Source organism: Sus scrofa, chromosome 7 (genome assembly GCF_000003025.6).
Source record: "Sus scrofa isolate TJ Tabasco breed Duroc chromosome 7, Sscrofa11.1, whole genome shotgun sequence".
Taxonomy (NCBI): domain Eukaryota; kingdom Metazoa; phylum Chordata; class Mammalia; order Artiodactyla; family Suidae; genus Sus; species Sus scrofa.
The window spans coordinates 241,280-254,694 of record NC_010449.5 but is presented as its reverse complement, the minus strand read 5'-3'; the positions used below and the strand labels follow the sequence as shown (position 1 = coordinate 254,694).

General features: G+C 49.7%; 1 protein-coding gene across 16 annotated transcripts in view; it reads left to right on the top strand.

The window, feature by feature from the left end:
• EXOC2 (exocyst complex component 2) overlaps positions 1 to 13,415 on the top strand; it is a 146,392-nt gene that overhangs the window by 86,776 nt on the left and 46,201 nt on the right. For all 16 annotated transcript variants that reach the window (XM_003128146.5, XM_021100094.1, XM_021100105.1 and 13 more), the window contains 8 exons: positions 1,704 to 1,769; positions 1,937 to 2,094; positions 2,498 to 2,619; positions 3,946 to 4,007; positions 8,482 to 8,562; positions 8,788 to 8,847; positions 9,481 to 9,542; positions 11,576 to 11,642. In XM_003128146.5, the coding sequence (XP_003128194.1) occupies positions 1,704 to 1,769; positions 1,937 to 2,094; positions 2,498 to 2,619; positions 3,946 to 4,007; positions 8,482 to 8,562; positions 8,788 to 8,847; positions 9,481 to 9,542; positions 11,576 to 11,642 (678 nt within the window). The remainder of the gene's footprint in view (positions 1 to 1,703; positions 1,770 to 1,936; positions 2,095 to 2,497; positions 2,620 to 3,945; positions 4,008 to 8,481; positions 8,563 to 8,787; positions 8,848 to 9,480; positions 9,543 to 11,575; positions 11,643 to 13,415) is intronic.

Here is a 13,415-nt window from a genome sequence, read left to right as displayed (position 1 = left end):
CGCCGCTCACTTCTCACCGCAGCTCTAAAGCACGTCAGTCACCGCTCATGCGTCGTAAAAATAAAGGGACAGCATCAATTTCTGTAGATCCTGGTGTACCAAGAGTTTTGAGTGTTGTTGGCCAGTGAACTTGGAATTTGCTTATTGAACTATTATTGTGAATTTCGAGTTTAGATTTTTCAGAAACTAAGCTTTCTTTCAAAAGGCTATCTCTACAAAGAAAAAAGAGAAAAGCTACAGTTTAATTTGAAGTTTTGAGAGCAGCGTAAATCAGAGCCGGAAGGGCGTGGTCTGGGTGGGTGCTGCCCGCTGCTGTCGGGGCTGTGATACTTGGGTGAAACACCCAGCAGACCCTTGCCCTTGCCTCGCTCCCTCATTGGACAGAGCCAGTCCCGAGGACCGGCCTCCACGCTGCCTCTGGAAGGTACCCGTGAAATACGAGTAACGTTACCTGAAGCCTTCCCGTCACCTCGGGGGCAGCGTCGTAACCATTAGTGATGCAGTTGCTTCCAACTGGGAAGGTCCCTGAGACACACCAGTGTTTTGCCTGTAAAGGGTAGCTTTGGCGTCACGTTGGTGAGGTATCAGAGTTTTCTTTTACATTATGCCATTTTGTGATTCCTTATTTCTTTGGAAAGTTTCCAAAACTTGCCCTCATACGTAGCATTTATCTTTGCTGAGGTGTTCTGTCATGGCTCAGCGGAAACGAATCCGACTAGTATCCATGAGGATGTGGGTTTGATCCCTGGCCTCACTCAGTGGGTTGGGGATCCGGTGTTGCTGTGAGCTGTGGTGTAGGTCGCAGATGTGGCTCGGATCTGGTGTTGCTCTGGCTGTGGTAGAGGCCGGCAGCTGTAGCTCTGATTCGACCCCTAGCCTGGGAACCTCCATATCCCACGGGTGCGGCCTAAAGAGCAAAAAAAAAAAAAAAAAAATCGACGTAGTATAAAATTTAGTGTAATAGTTATATTTTATGTAGTGATATTTAGTTAGAAATTTTATTTAATATTTAGTTAGGCATTTTATAGAGCAATGTTTACTTCGAGAGACTGCGATATTAAAAAGTTGATTGAAAACAACTTGAGCAGATTTCCCATAATCATATAAGGCAGCCTTCCACATGTTACCCTGAGGGGAAGAGAAGTCAGGGGGAAACGTGGCTACCACCCGGAAACGGGTCACAGTTGGTTCTAGAACCCACTCCCTCCTGCCTGGGACTCGGAAAGAAGAGTGGCGGTGAGTGATTGTTTTGGAACTGAAATGCCAGCGCTGATGCTTCTGTTCCCGGAGTGGAGCGGGCCCCGCAGAGGCGGAGTTCCCCACGCTTCCTGCACCCGCTGACGGGTGGCGGTGCTGGAGCCACGTCGTGGGCTTGGAGGCCTAGAGCTTTAACCATAGAAAATCGTGGATGAAAACAGCATGTGAAATTCACCTACTAGAGAGAGATTTTCTGTGTAATACTAAGGTTTATTTATAGGAATTGTATTTAAAGGTTTTAGGAAGATGAATGGCTTTTTGTTGGAATGAGAAGGGTTTTCTAATTAGTCGTCCTTTAATCAGAGACTTAGATGACTTCTTATACATTCCTTTTAATCAAGTTATAACCGTATTTCATGCTCTTTACATACAACTGCTAAAGCATCTCTTATTTTTATAACTTATTTCTAAAGACAACCAATTTTTGTTTATTTTTCATTTTTAAGACTGCCGAGAAGTCGGGCCACATTGAAAGATCAAAGAATGTAAGACAGAGACAAAGCGACTTTAAGGTAAGCGGAGGATAAGGATGGAGACGCTCCCTTGGGGGGGGTGTTCGCAGCCCCAGTTGCTGGAAGACTCGGCGCTCAAGACATTTGTCTTGTCTAGGCCGACCCTCCGGTTGATGTAATCAAGATGACGCCTTTTGATGCAGCTCTGCTTGTTTGCTATTGCCTAGAAAATGATTCAGGAGGTGATGCACTGTCTTGTGAAGCTGATCCGCGGGGCGCTGCTCCCGCCCAGTGCAGCGGAGGGCGGCGTGAGGCCGGGCACAGGCCGGGAGGTGAAGGCCGAGCTCTCGGGACAGTGGCTTGCTCACGTCATACAGACCCTCAGGTAGGTGGGCGCACGGTCTCCTGCAGAGGAGTCAGTAGCTTTCGCCTGGTTTTGGTGGAGGGGAGCGGGAGCCCCATGCTCCGTGTGGGTGTGATTTTCAGTCCAGCCTGCAAAGGAGGTCCTGTCCTCGTGCGTGTCCACTGTTCCCACACGTCATCTCACAGCCCTTCCTGGTGCTCACGCCCAACGGGGGTGTCACCATTCTCGTTGCGTAGTTCCTGGGAACTCGTTCCAAGTTCCCGGGTTACTGCAGCCCCTGCCGTGGCCTTTCTTCCCCGTTTCCAGCATAGTGAGCCGCGGCTTTAAGCTCTCTGGTGAGTGCTTGTGGGGTGGCCAGAGTGACGTCGGGAGTCGCTTGAAGGGCCTGCGCTGCTCACGAGGTCCCGCTCTGTTTGTTTCACAGGCTTACGTACGAATCCTTGACTGCCCTGGAAATTCCCAGTGACCTGTTACAGACGATCCAGGACCTGGTCTTGGATCTCCGAGGGCGCTGCGTGGCGGCCACGCTGCAGCACACGGCAGAAGGTGTGCCTTGCCCCGCAGCAGTTACCAAATAGGCCACCCTTCCCGGCTCCCAATCCTCGAGAGCGAGAAAGACACTCTTAAAGAAACCTGAGTGGTTCATGTCCTCTACGGCTGCTCAGTGTAATTTTTGTCTTTTCAAGTCTCTTTACTTTGGGGTACCAGACGATGCAGAAATTAAGATAGATTTGAAAAATTCGAAAAACCCTTAAGCCTGTAAGAACATCCTTATGGAAAACGTGAAGTAGAAAAAGTGGAATGTGAAATGTATGTGAAGTATCCCAATTTTGAAAATATACACAGATCCTTAGCATTCTTAATTTAGAACCATGAGTAAAATCAGAAGAAAGACTGTTAACAGCTTCTTTATGCAGAAGTTACAGGCGATGCTCATTTTCTTTACACTTCTAGAGTTTTCAGGGGTCTGTACCTACAGTCATAAGCAGTAAAGGTTGTCTCTACAAAGCAGCCTTTTGGGGAACCAGTCAAGAGCATGGTTAGAAATGCTGGAAGCCAGTCCCGTCGGTCCCAGCACGTGGGCGAGGGAAGCCTGTGTCTGCACAGAACCGGCGGCCCGGGTGGGGACGGCCAGTGTCCTCGCAGTCAGCCCTTGGGGGTGCACAGGCAGCCGCCGCCTCCCCTGGGGGCGCGTGCGGGCACCGTTGCGAACGTGCCGGGGGTCCATCAGAAATCTCAGGAAAAGCCGTCTGGCTTGTTCTGCGCACGGCTGGTGTTACCAGGCGTGCTGGCTCACTGCTGAGTTGTCTCACGCTGTCTCTGAACCTAGCCTAGCCTTGTCCATGTTGGGCTGTACGGTAGAAAATTTTATTTACATTAACGCTTTGTTAAGAAAACCCAGCGAGGGATGCACATTGAAATTCTTGAGTCTAGCAGGATTATGTTTTATCCCCACTCGCCCCAGTTTTGTACATTCTTATACAAAACAGTTAAAGATCATATCCTTTATGGAGTTTTATCTCTGTAAAGTGTGGTGAGATAATTATAATAAAACATGCTGTGTACGGAGTTCCCGTTGTGGCTCAGTGGTTAATGAATCCAGCTAGGAACCATGAGGTTGCGGGTTCGATCCCTGACCTTGCTCAGGGGGTTAAGGATCCGGTGTTGCCGTGAGCTGTGGTGTAGGACGCAGCCGAGGCTCAGATCCCGAGTTGCTGTGGCTGTGGCGTTAGGCCGGTGGCTACAGCTCCGATTAGACCCCTGCCGGGAACCTCCAGATGCCACAGAAGCGGCCCTAGAAATGGTAAAAAGACAAAAAACAAAACAAAACAAAAAAAAGCAAAACATGCCGTGTACTTGTTTTCCCTGTAGAAATAAAGAGGTTGGCTGAAAAGGAAGACTGGGTTGTTGACAGCGAAGGCCTGACGTCTCTGGTAAGTCTCGATTCTTTTCAGTGATTAATCATTAGCGTCTAGTATGTTCAAAACAAACGGTTTATTCTGACATAACGAGCGTATGCTCTGTTGCACCTCTAAGGCATTGCTTCTATAAATAGAAAAGCAAATGTCTTAAAGTTTTCCTTCTCAGAGTCATTTTTTCTGAACACTAGCCGCAGATATTTAAAAGTTAATAAAAACAGCGGATTTCTGTTAGAGTGATTTTTCTTCCTCCACAACTCGTAACTACCTTTTGTTTGCAAATTACCCAGCAGCTTGAGGTTCTCAGAAAAGCGGGAGAGAGGAGAAGCTGTTGCTGGGCGTCGCGCAGAGGTCAGGTGGGCCGTGCACACCGCGGTCTCCTCCCTCTGGAGTTGTCATCTCCTCAGACGTGGCTTTTAGGTTTCGGAGCCCCTTTGAAAACAGTTGTCATGAGTTGCAGTGTTTTGACCTGCCTTGTGGACCCCACAGCAGGCCTGCAGGGGCGTCGGGAAAGGTGGGCCTTGAGCTGCTCCGTCCTTCGGTGGCTTAAGCGGGGGACATTTCCTTTCCTCTCCCACTGAGGAGGTTGGGGCTGATGGGGCAGCTTCATCATGCAGTGCGGGCGGAGTCCAGGGCTCCCCAACCCCTTGTCCGAGCCTTGGCACGGCTTCTCTCTCAGGATGGCCACCGCCGTTCCGGCCGCCACGGCCTCACGCCTGCCGGCGGCGAAGTCTGGCATTTCCCAGGAGTCACGCCGAAAGCGCTCCCCACGTCTCATCTGAGGGAGTGTATCCGCCTGCCCTCCGTGTCTGCGCCAGAGGCCGGGGAAAAGTGCCGCTTTCCAGCCGAGCGCGTGGCTTTGCTAACCGCAGCAGTTCCCGTCTCGCCTCGGCAGACAGGGCCCCTGGGCTGAAGCGGGGCGACTTGCCCGCACGTGCAAAGTCGTGGGGGTCGCGTTGTGAGGAGACCCTGCGACGTGTCTTCCCTGGTCTGTGCTCGTTGACAACCTCCCTTCGAGGTTGACGGTTGGGGGGTTTTTGACGAGTTGAAATTCTTTTCCTCCGAATTCAGGGTTCTTTCTTAAGTTAATACAAATAGCTACGAGTGTGTGTGTGGAACAGCAATGCCTCCAAACTTGTGTGAGTTCAACCATCCTTGAAATGAGGGGTCTGTTTTCGACGTGATCGTGGGAGAAGGTGAGAGAGGCGAGCGTCGTGTCTTCTCTCCGCCGTCTCAGTTCCGCCTCCCGGAATTTATTTTTCATCTCTGTTATGATTACATTTAAAGGAGTTATTTTTAATAAAAATCTGTTTTAGATTTATTTTTCACAAGTGCTTGTATTTAAACACAAACTGCCCTGTAGCTGTGTGTTTAGGGAAAGGAGGTAGGAGCAGATCCATACTGTCCAGTACACCTGGCTTCAGGCGCCAGACACTGAGTCCAAAACAAAAGAGCTCAACTTTTTGAACTGATTACATGTTAAAATAATATTTTGATATATTACATCTTCTAAGTTTAATTTATTTTTTCTTATCGTGGTTACTGGAAAATCCAAGACTGCGCCCGTGACACGTTTGTGGCCTGCGTGGCTGACACTGCGCTTCCGTGGGCAGCGCTGGTGTGGGGAGAACGCTCTGCCCACCACCTGGCGTCTGACTGGTCCAGGCTTGGTTCTCCCGTGTGATGCCTGTGCCGTCCCGAGGAAGCTGCTTGACTCTGCCTCTAGCTAAAGAAGCAGCAGCATACGCTTTTTCAGAGTCTCAGTCATTAAGATTAAACGAGATGTTGCAGAAAAAGCTATAACCTACAGAGCTTTGTACACACCCAGAAGACTTTATCAAACCGATACTTGTAGTTCCAGAGCCGCTGTGATAAAAATACCTCATTTACATTACGCTCTACTGGTTTCAAAGCTCTATCCTGTATCTCCGCCCTCCTAATTGGAAGGCAGGCCACAGAGGCAGCGCGGGACCAGCAGCACCCAGTCGCTGGTCCCAAATGAAACAGCCCAGGAGAGCAGACAGCCTGGCCCCGACACAGGTTCTGACACCAGCTTCAGATCATCTGGTGCCAAGAAAAGGATATATGTTCAATTTCAGAAGACAGAGCATCTGTTACAAGGATTTATGTTCATTTAAAAAAAAAAAAAAAACCTGACAAAAATTAAGCAACTTAGCCGCAGGATAGAAGGGAGCTTCACGTCCTTCCTCAGGTTAGTGTTTCTTTCCCCTCAGTCCAGTGTGTGTGCGTGTGTGTGCGCGTGAGACAGCCGCGTGCCTGGGTCCACATGTGTTGAGATGACAGTCACGTCTAAGGTCGTTGTGTAGATGAGCCCCTTTGAAACGGTTGCTGTACAAACTAGCGAGTTCTGGCCAATTTAAAGTTTATTGCACAGTAGGCACAGAAAGTAACCACAGAACAGCTAGTCGCGTGTTCAGTGTGGACACACCAGAGCGCTAAACCCGCTTATGGGTGATCGGGCCGCAGCCAGTGTGCCTCTCATTGGATGTTGTGGGAGAAACTTGCTGACCCCTAGAGCCGAGGGAGCCGAGCGTGGCGCCGGGTGTGGGCCTCCAGGCTTCCTGCGAGAGCCCAGGTGGCTCCAGGCTCAGCGTGGTGTCCAGGGTCCAGGGTCCAGCTCTGAGTGTTGCTCATCTAACATCTAGAAGGCCCAGGCTTTGAACAGAGTCAGTTGTCTTGTGTTTTCCTCGCGTCTCTGTAGCGTCCGTCCTGTTTGTTTGAAGTGAGGAGTTTCTCTCCCGGTGAGCCCCTGTCAAGTTAAGGAAACGCATGCAGCGTTGCCCCACTGCGACTGCGTTCACCTGAGTGCCTGAATCCGCTCCTGGGGGAGCGTCCTGCGTTCTTGCGTTGGAAATGGTTTCTGCCTTTTGTCCATTTGGATAATTCTGAGAATTTCCTTCTTTGAGAATAACGGGAATATGTAGTAAATTGTAATCAGCTACCTTAGGCGATTCATTGATAAAATGCAAAGGTGGGGCCATTTCCTTGTTTTCAGAAAAAAGAAGCAGCAGCTGTTTCGAAGCACCCGCTGCCTTTCCCACTGAGGTGCCTCCTGGGCTCCCAGTGCCGTGGTGGAGGCGGCGGTGGCGGCAGTGGCACTGATCTGCCCAGCGCTAAATGTGGGCTTGGAGCCCCAGGTTACTGCTGAAGCATCCTCGACGCCCTAACCTTTGGAGGCAGGCGGGCCGGGGTGTAGGGCCCAGTACCTGACAGGCCTTTGGCCCTTTAAATACCTTCTCTAGGGCACCTCCCCGTCCCCACCTTCTTTTTCTGCACTTGGACTTTCCCGTGTTCTCGATGGGGGCCTTTGGTGGCTCTCAAGTGCAGTGTTGAAACGACATTCACATCGAGGTACTGTTTTAGCTGTCCTTAAGCCTCAATTTCTTTCTGTAAGAAAGTAAGTTTGTCATTTTTTGCTTTGTATACAAGTGTCTTTTTTTACGTCCAATTTTTTTTCTCAAATTCTTGCAAAAGCTGAAGCATGTGTGGAGGTTCTGACTGCAGATTCCTGCCCAGAGCTGCTTGGCTGGCCTCCGAGCCTCGATCTGGATCCGCACCCCTGCGCAAAACCCAGTCTGCTAGGCCCTGGCCGGTGTGGTGACTCTGCCTCCCGGGCCCAAAACACAGAAAGAAGTGGATTGCAAACTAGAGCAAGCGTCAGGAAGAGCCCTGGTCACCCTCCGTCTCCGGGCCCTCTAACCCTTCAAGTCTCGGCTGGGGTGTTCTCGCTGTCTCAGAGGAGGGGGCTTCCCGACCCTTGGTGCTGAGAGCAGACCCCCTCCGTCTCTCCTTCTCTGAATGCCCGCTTGTTCTCGTCACCACATTTATTCTAGTTCGCAATCCACTTATTTCTGTACTTTTTTTGGCAGGGGGGAAGGGGGTATAAAGTGAGTTTTGTTGACTCTGCCCAGGATGTACACTGAGCAAGAACTCATGCCCCATCACCCCGGGTCGGCCTGGCATGAAGGGAACCTTAAGTACAGGCAGGGCTCCTTCAGACTTCTCTTGGACCGGTTTTCAGGTTTCACTTCCGGCTTGATGGACGTAGGAAAGGACCTAGAGACAGTTTTGAATGAAAGGTCTTGCCCTCCTCCGGTTGTTATTCCTAAGCACTCACCAGGTTGATGGGTCCAGAGACGTGGGAGGCCTGGAGGTTGAGCTCCCAGAATGAGCCCTGAAGGAGCCCTGCTGTCAGCTCCCGAGGTCTGCTGGCCTGTGGCACTCACCTCGGAGGAGTGGGGCTCTGGAGAAAGATTGTTCTTCTCCCCGACTTCTGTTCTGATTGGATTAGAGTTCTTTCACCTCGGAGGACTTGCAGTTTTTAGTATCGCGTCCAGGTCCCAGTGGCGAGGGGAGTGTCGGCGACCCCGTCCCTTTCCAGACTGTGGCGTGGCTGGGAGTCTGGGCCTCACTTGCTTCTGCTTGGGGTCCCTGTGCCCAGCGCCTGTTGCGTCTTGTCTCCCTCCAGCCCTGCCAGTTCGAGCGGCGCGTGGTGCAGTCGCTGCAGTCGCTGCGTGGCGTTCTGGAGTGCAGGCCCGGAGAAGCCAGTGTGAGTATCTGGGGACAGCTGCGGGCCCGGGTCCCACTGTGCGTGTCATGGTCCTGGCTCCAGACCTGCTGCCCCTTCGCCATCTTCCCAGGTGCCTGTCAGCGCGCCATCTCCCCCTCACCCACCCCCACCCCGACCCCCCGTCAGGTTCCCCACATGGCTCGCACTTTTCCATGGGTTCACTCTATATCAAACTTCTTAAATTCAACAGGATTCTTCTTGTAGGTCTTTCAACAACCTAAAACCCAGGAGGAGGTTTGCCAGCTAAGCATCAATATCATGCAGGTACTTTGTCACAGCACTGATGCCCTGAAGCCTGAAATAATGCAGGTTATAATAGTTGTGTAGCAGATACTCTGTGTTACCTTGTCTGAGCGATGGTTTACGGTTAATAAGATCAAGGTAAGATTAGTCCAGCTTGCCTAGCAGCACCCAGTGTTCATTTTTCCTATATGGCCACCTTTTTTGTGCTCTCGTGTTGCCTTGTGTGTGAGCGTTGGTTAGAACACAGATTAAGAGACATGCTGGTGGTTTATGTTGTGCCTGAGCATGAAGTTCTTTGGGGCCAGTGCCTGCTGGACACATAAACACAGTGGAGCGGGAGTGCGGGAGTGACTGAGAGGAAGGGAATAAAATATGTTCAAAAATATGATAGGATCAAAATACAGGTGCTTTCAGTTTTTATCACGTGTGTGTTACACACAGGTGTGTGTTCATAGTGTTTACATGTGTGCGTGTGTGTATGTGTATGTGTGCTCTATGGGACATACTCTGTCACCTGCAGAAGGGACATACACATACGCACTGCCGACAGGATTTAGACGGTGTTTCTGCGTATGTGTGTAGAACTGTCTTTAATGTTCAAGTAGGCTGGTGTCTAAGAGGTCACAGCACTGCAACGTCTTATTTCTGACTTAGATTTTCATATGCTGTCTGGAGCAGTTGAGCACCAAGCCGGACGCTGATGTGGACACTGCCCAGTAAGTATAGCTGAGAGTAGCCTTGCAGGTGTGTTCGCAGGGATTAAAACTGCAGACTCATGTCCTGTGTTTGGTCCATATCCTGAGATTTCCAGTGAGGGAGAAGGTGTTGCTGTTACTTAATGCGGGTCTGTTTGGCCCGCATTCTCTGATTTCTTCATCTTCTGAGCTTGACTGGAGATGCGTTCAGCAAACTGAACGTGTGATTGGCTCGCTGATATCTAGAGGAACAGGTTCATAAGTAACAAAACGGGAGCTAGAGGAGGTGACTCTCCTTGGAACTGTTGCAGTTCTGATATTGGGGACTGCACCAGCGCTCGTTAAAGGCTGATTCTGCTGATAAAGTCTGCATCGTGCTTGGTTATTTGAGCTCCAGAAGATACTTCTGGATTCCTGATACTTCCAGATCCATGTGATAATTCTTTTATAATGCTGCTCCCTGGGCGTTTTTTTAAAACCTAACTTTTTCTGAATGATATTTGGCATGTATAATTTCTGTGTACCTAATAAGGGTTATGGTCTGACACAGATAATACTGAAATAAATATGCCTCTTAAATCTGTAATTGACAGCTTTCTTTTTCTTTTTCTTTTTTGCGTATTTCTTTCCGTGGTTTTTTTTTTTTTTTTCCCCGTCTTTTTTTTTTTTTTTTAGGGCTGCACCCACTGCATTTGGAGGTTTCCAGGCTAGGGGTCGAATCAGAGCTATAGTCACTGGCCTACACCACAGACATAGCAATGCCAGATCCAAGCTGCGTCTGCAACCTACACCACAGTTCACAGCAACGCCGGATTCTTAACCCACTGAATGAGGCCAGGGATCGAACCTGCGTCCTCACGGACACTAGTCAGATTTGTTTCCACTGAGCCATGAGGGGAACTCCTGTTTCCATGTTTACCTGGTGTTTGCCTCTCAGTATATGTAACTGTTCTCTCTCTGAGACCTAACAAATATTTAGTTCTTCTAGTTTTTCTTTGATTTTATATGTTTAACACATTATTTTACCAGGAATTTGTATTGTTAATCAGTTCCCTGATGTTTTGATTAAATAAGTCTTCCTTTGTTGTTTCGTGGCAATTTCTGTTGCACACATCATTGCATTCTAATGTATAGTGAAGGTATTTCTGAATTTTATCTTCTGTTCTACTCACTCACAGTGTTCATTTGTTTTAATTATCATCAGTTTAGTTTTAAATGGTTATTGGATTGTTATCCTTTTATTGTTTCTCTTTTTTTTTTTTTTTTTTTTTTGGTCTTTTTAGGGCCGCACCGATGACATATGGAGGGTTGGTCCCAAGCTAGGGGTCCAATCGGACCTGTAGCCGCCAGCCTACACCACAGCCACAGGAACTCGGGATCTGAGCCACATCAGCGCCCTACACCACAGCTCACGGCAATGCCGGATCCGTAACCCACCGAACGAGGCCAGGGATCGAACCCGCAACCTCATGGTTCCTGGTCAGATTTGTTAACCACTGAGCCACGACGGGAACTCCCGCTTCTCTGTTTTTAAATGTTGTTTGATATTTCCATCTGTTTAGTTTTCCTTATGATGCTAAAATCGGTTGGTTAGGCTTAAAGAAAAGACATCCTGTTCGAGTCCTGCTGCGTCTGTCAACTAAGCCGTGGCCCTTGGTGTCGTCCCTCTACCACGTCAGGTGTCTGGTCGCCTGCGGGTTGTTAGGGACGTTCCTAACTCAGCTCACCTGTTAGTCATTTCTATGCACGTGAGCTCAGAACACCCCAGAATGTCTAGATTCTGATGGGCGAGCACGTTTTGGCTGGAGAGTCTGTGCTCGGAACCCCCGCTGCTAGGGATTCGGAAGACCCTGAAGCTCATGTGGCAGGAACCATGGTAAGAGGGTCCCGGTGTCCGTGCTCAGAAACACAGACAACTATGCGACGTTTGACGTTTGACTGAAAGACTTCGAAGTCTTTTTTTGTTGCGGTGCATGTAATCCACCTATGACATTCTGTTCGCGCTGTTTGCTTTAGTGCTTCCACACTCATTCTTCTCTTGTCTCTTTATTCAGCCTCTCCGTTGACGTTGCTTCTCCGGATTTGTTTGGAAGTATCCATCAAGAGCTCAGTTTGACGCCTGTAAGTAGGTTCTGAATGCAGCCCCTCTGTTTTTCCCTGTCGCGTGGCTGGCTCGTTGGATTTGGCCCAGGTGACCAAGGTCTCCGCAGGGACCTGTTCTGGCATCCAGCAGAGGCAGCTGTGGGAAGAAAGGTTTCTGGTTCGCTTCCTGGCCTGCTGCGTGCTGAAGAGCCTGCATCGCAGAGGCTGCAGTAACTGTGGTCCTCAGGCTGCAGGTGCTGCTCGGACAGGTTGCGTTGTTATTTTCAGACGTGTTTATTTAAGTTGTTCATAAGCTTCTGATGAATCATTTAATTTTAGAATTTGATTATTTGTATGTTTAGTTTTTCTTCCCGTGGTTGTTTCTTCTGTTTGAGAAAAAAAAAATGCACTTACGAAGAGTAAAACTTGAAATCACTCAAATAGATTTTCCATTTTAGAAGAACCGTTCAGATCGTAAGGGTAACCATCAACCCGAGTTAACAAACGGACGGGGCACAGCAGGCGTGGCAGGCCGGGCCTGGCCTCTGGAGGAGGCCGGTGCTCAGGGGCAGGCTCCAGAGGGAGAGCCATTAAGACGGGTTGCAAACTGGGACCGCGGGAGAGCATGGCGAGGCGGCGTGCTCTGGGCTGATGGCATGTCACAAGGACTTGGCTCCATGTCCTTTGCAAGGACCACGCAATGGCACCACCAGGCATGGGCAGGAGGTCTGGCCTCCCCCGGCCCCCGCCTGTCACCTCCTGGTGCCCCTCCCTGCAGTGTGAACATAGAGCCTGGTGGAGGGTGGACGTACCGCCTGCTTGTACCTCGTTAGGCTCCCCTTCCCGTCCCCGGTCACTCAGGCCTCAGACGGCCTTCCATTGCTTTGAATGCACTTCAGCAGTTCTGGGGCTTTTTCATTATTTTTGTTGAGGACCACAAAAGACAGCAAAAGGGGCACACTCTGCCAGAAATAAATAAAAAATAAAGTTTTAAATAAACTTTAAAGACAAAAAGTTTCACACGTTTTGAAGGGACTGAACGGGATTCTGGCTGGTGTGGGCTCAGTGAGCGTCGCCCCTGTGGTCTGTGCACCTGCCAGGGCCTGGTTATTCCCTCTGTCCTCCTCCCTTAACCTACAGCACCTGACTGGCAACCAGCAGCCAGCACGGCGTGGGGAGAGCTTCTCCTGGAAAGGAGTTTTGCCCTCATTTTATCAAGGGTCTAAATCAAGGCCCGAATTAGTCACAGTCCTTTCGGAGAAGCCCTCTCACCTGAGGAAGCAGGGGCAGTGCTTGCTGAGCCCCAAGCAACGGCAGCGCCACTCTGGGAACTGTCACAGGGTGTTTTACCATCAGCCGGGGCTCTGTCATTCTGATAAGAAGTTACCCTGCACAGCTAGCTTCCCGGGGAGTGTGGGGTGCCCCCTCCCACCCAGCTGCCTTGGGAGGGCCCCCGGGCCCCTGTCCCCCGACTCCCGTGGGAAGGAGGCTCTGCACAGCCCCTCTTTGATGACATCCCAGTTCTCTTCCACATTATGAGAAGCTTAGAAATTACTTTCTAAGAGTTTTACAACTTGTTAGTAATTATTTTTAAACAGCCATTTTTATAACTCTTGGTGCAAAAAGGATGAAAAGTAGAATCCTTTTCCTGAGAATAGCAGCTGATCCTGCTTGACTGCTTTTCTGTGTCCCATCAATCTCTTCCACACAGCTATTAAATTCCAAAAGGGATTTGAGTCAAAAGTTATTTGACTCTTTAGTGTTCTGTCATAACGAGCAATAGTAGAATTATAGAATTGTATTGTGTTTCTC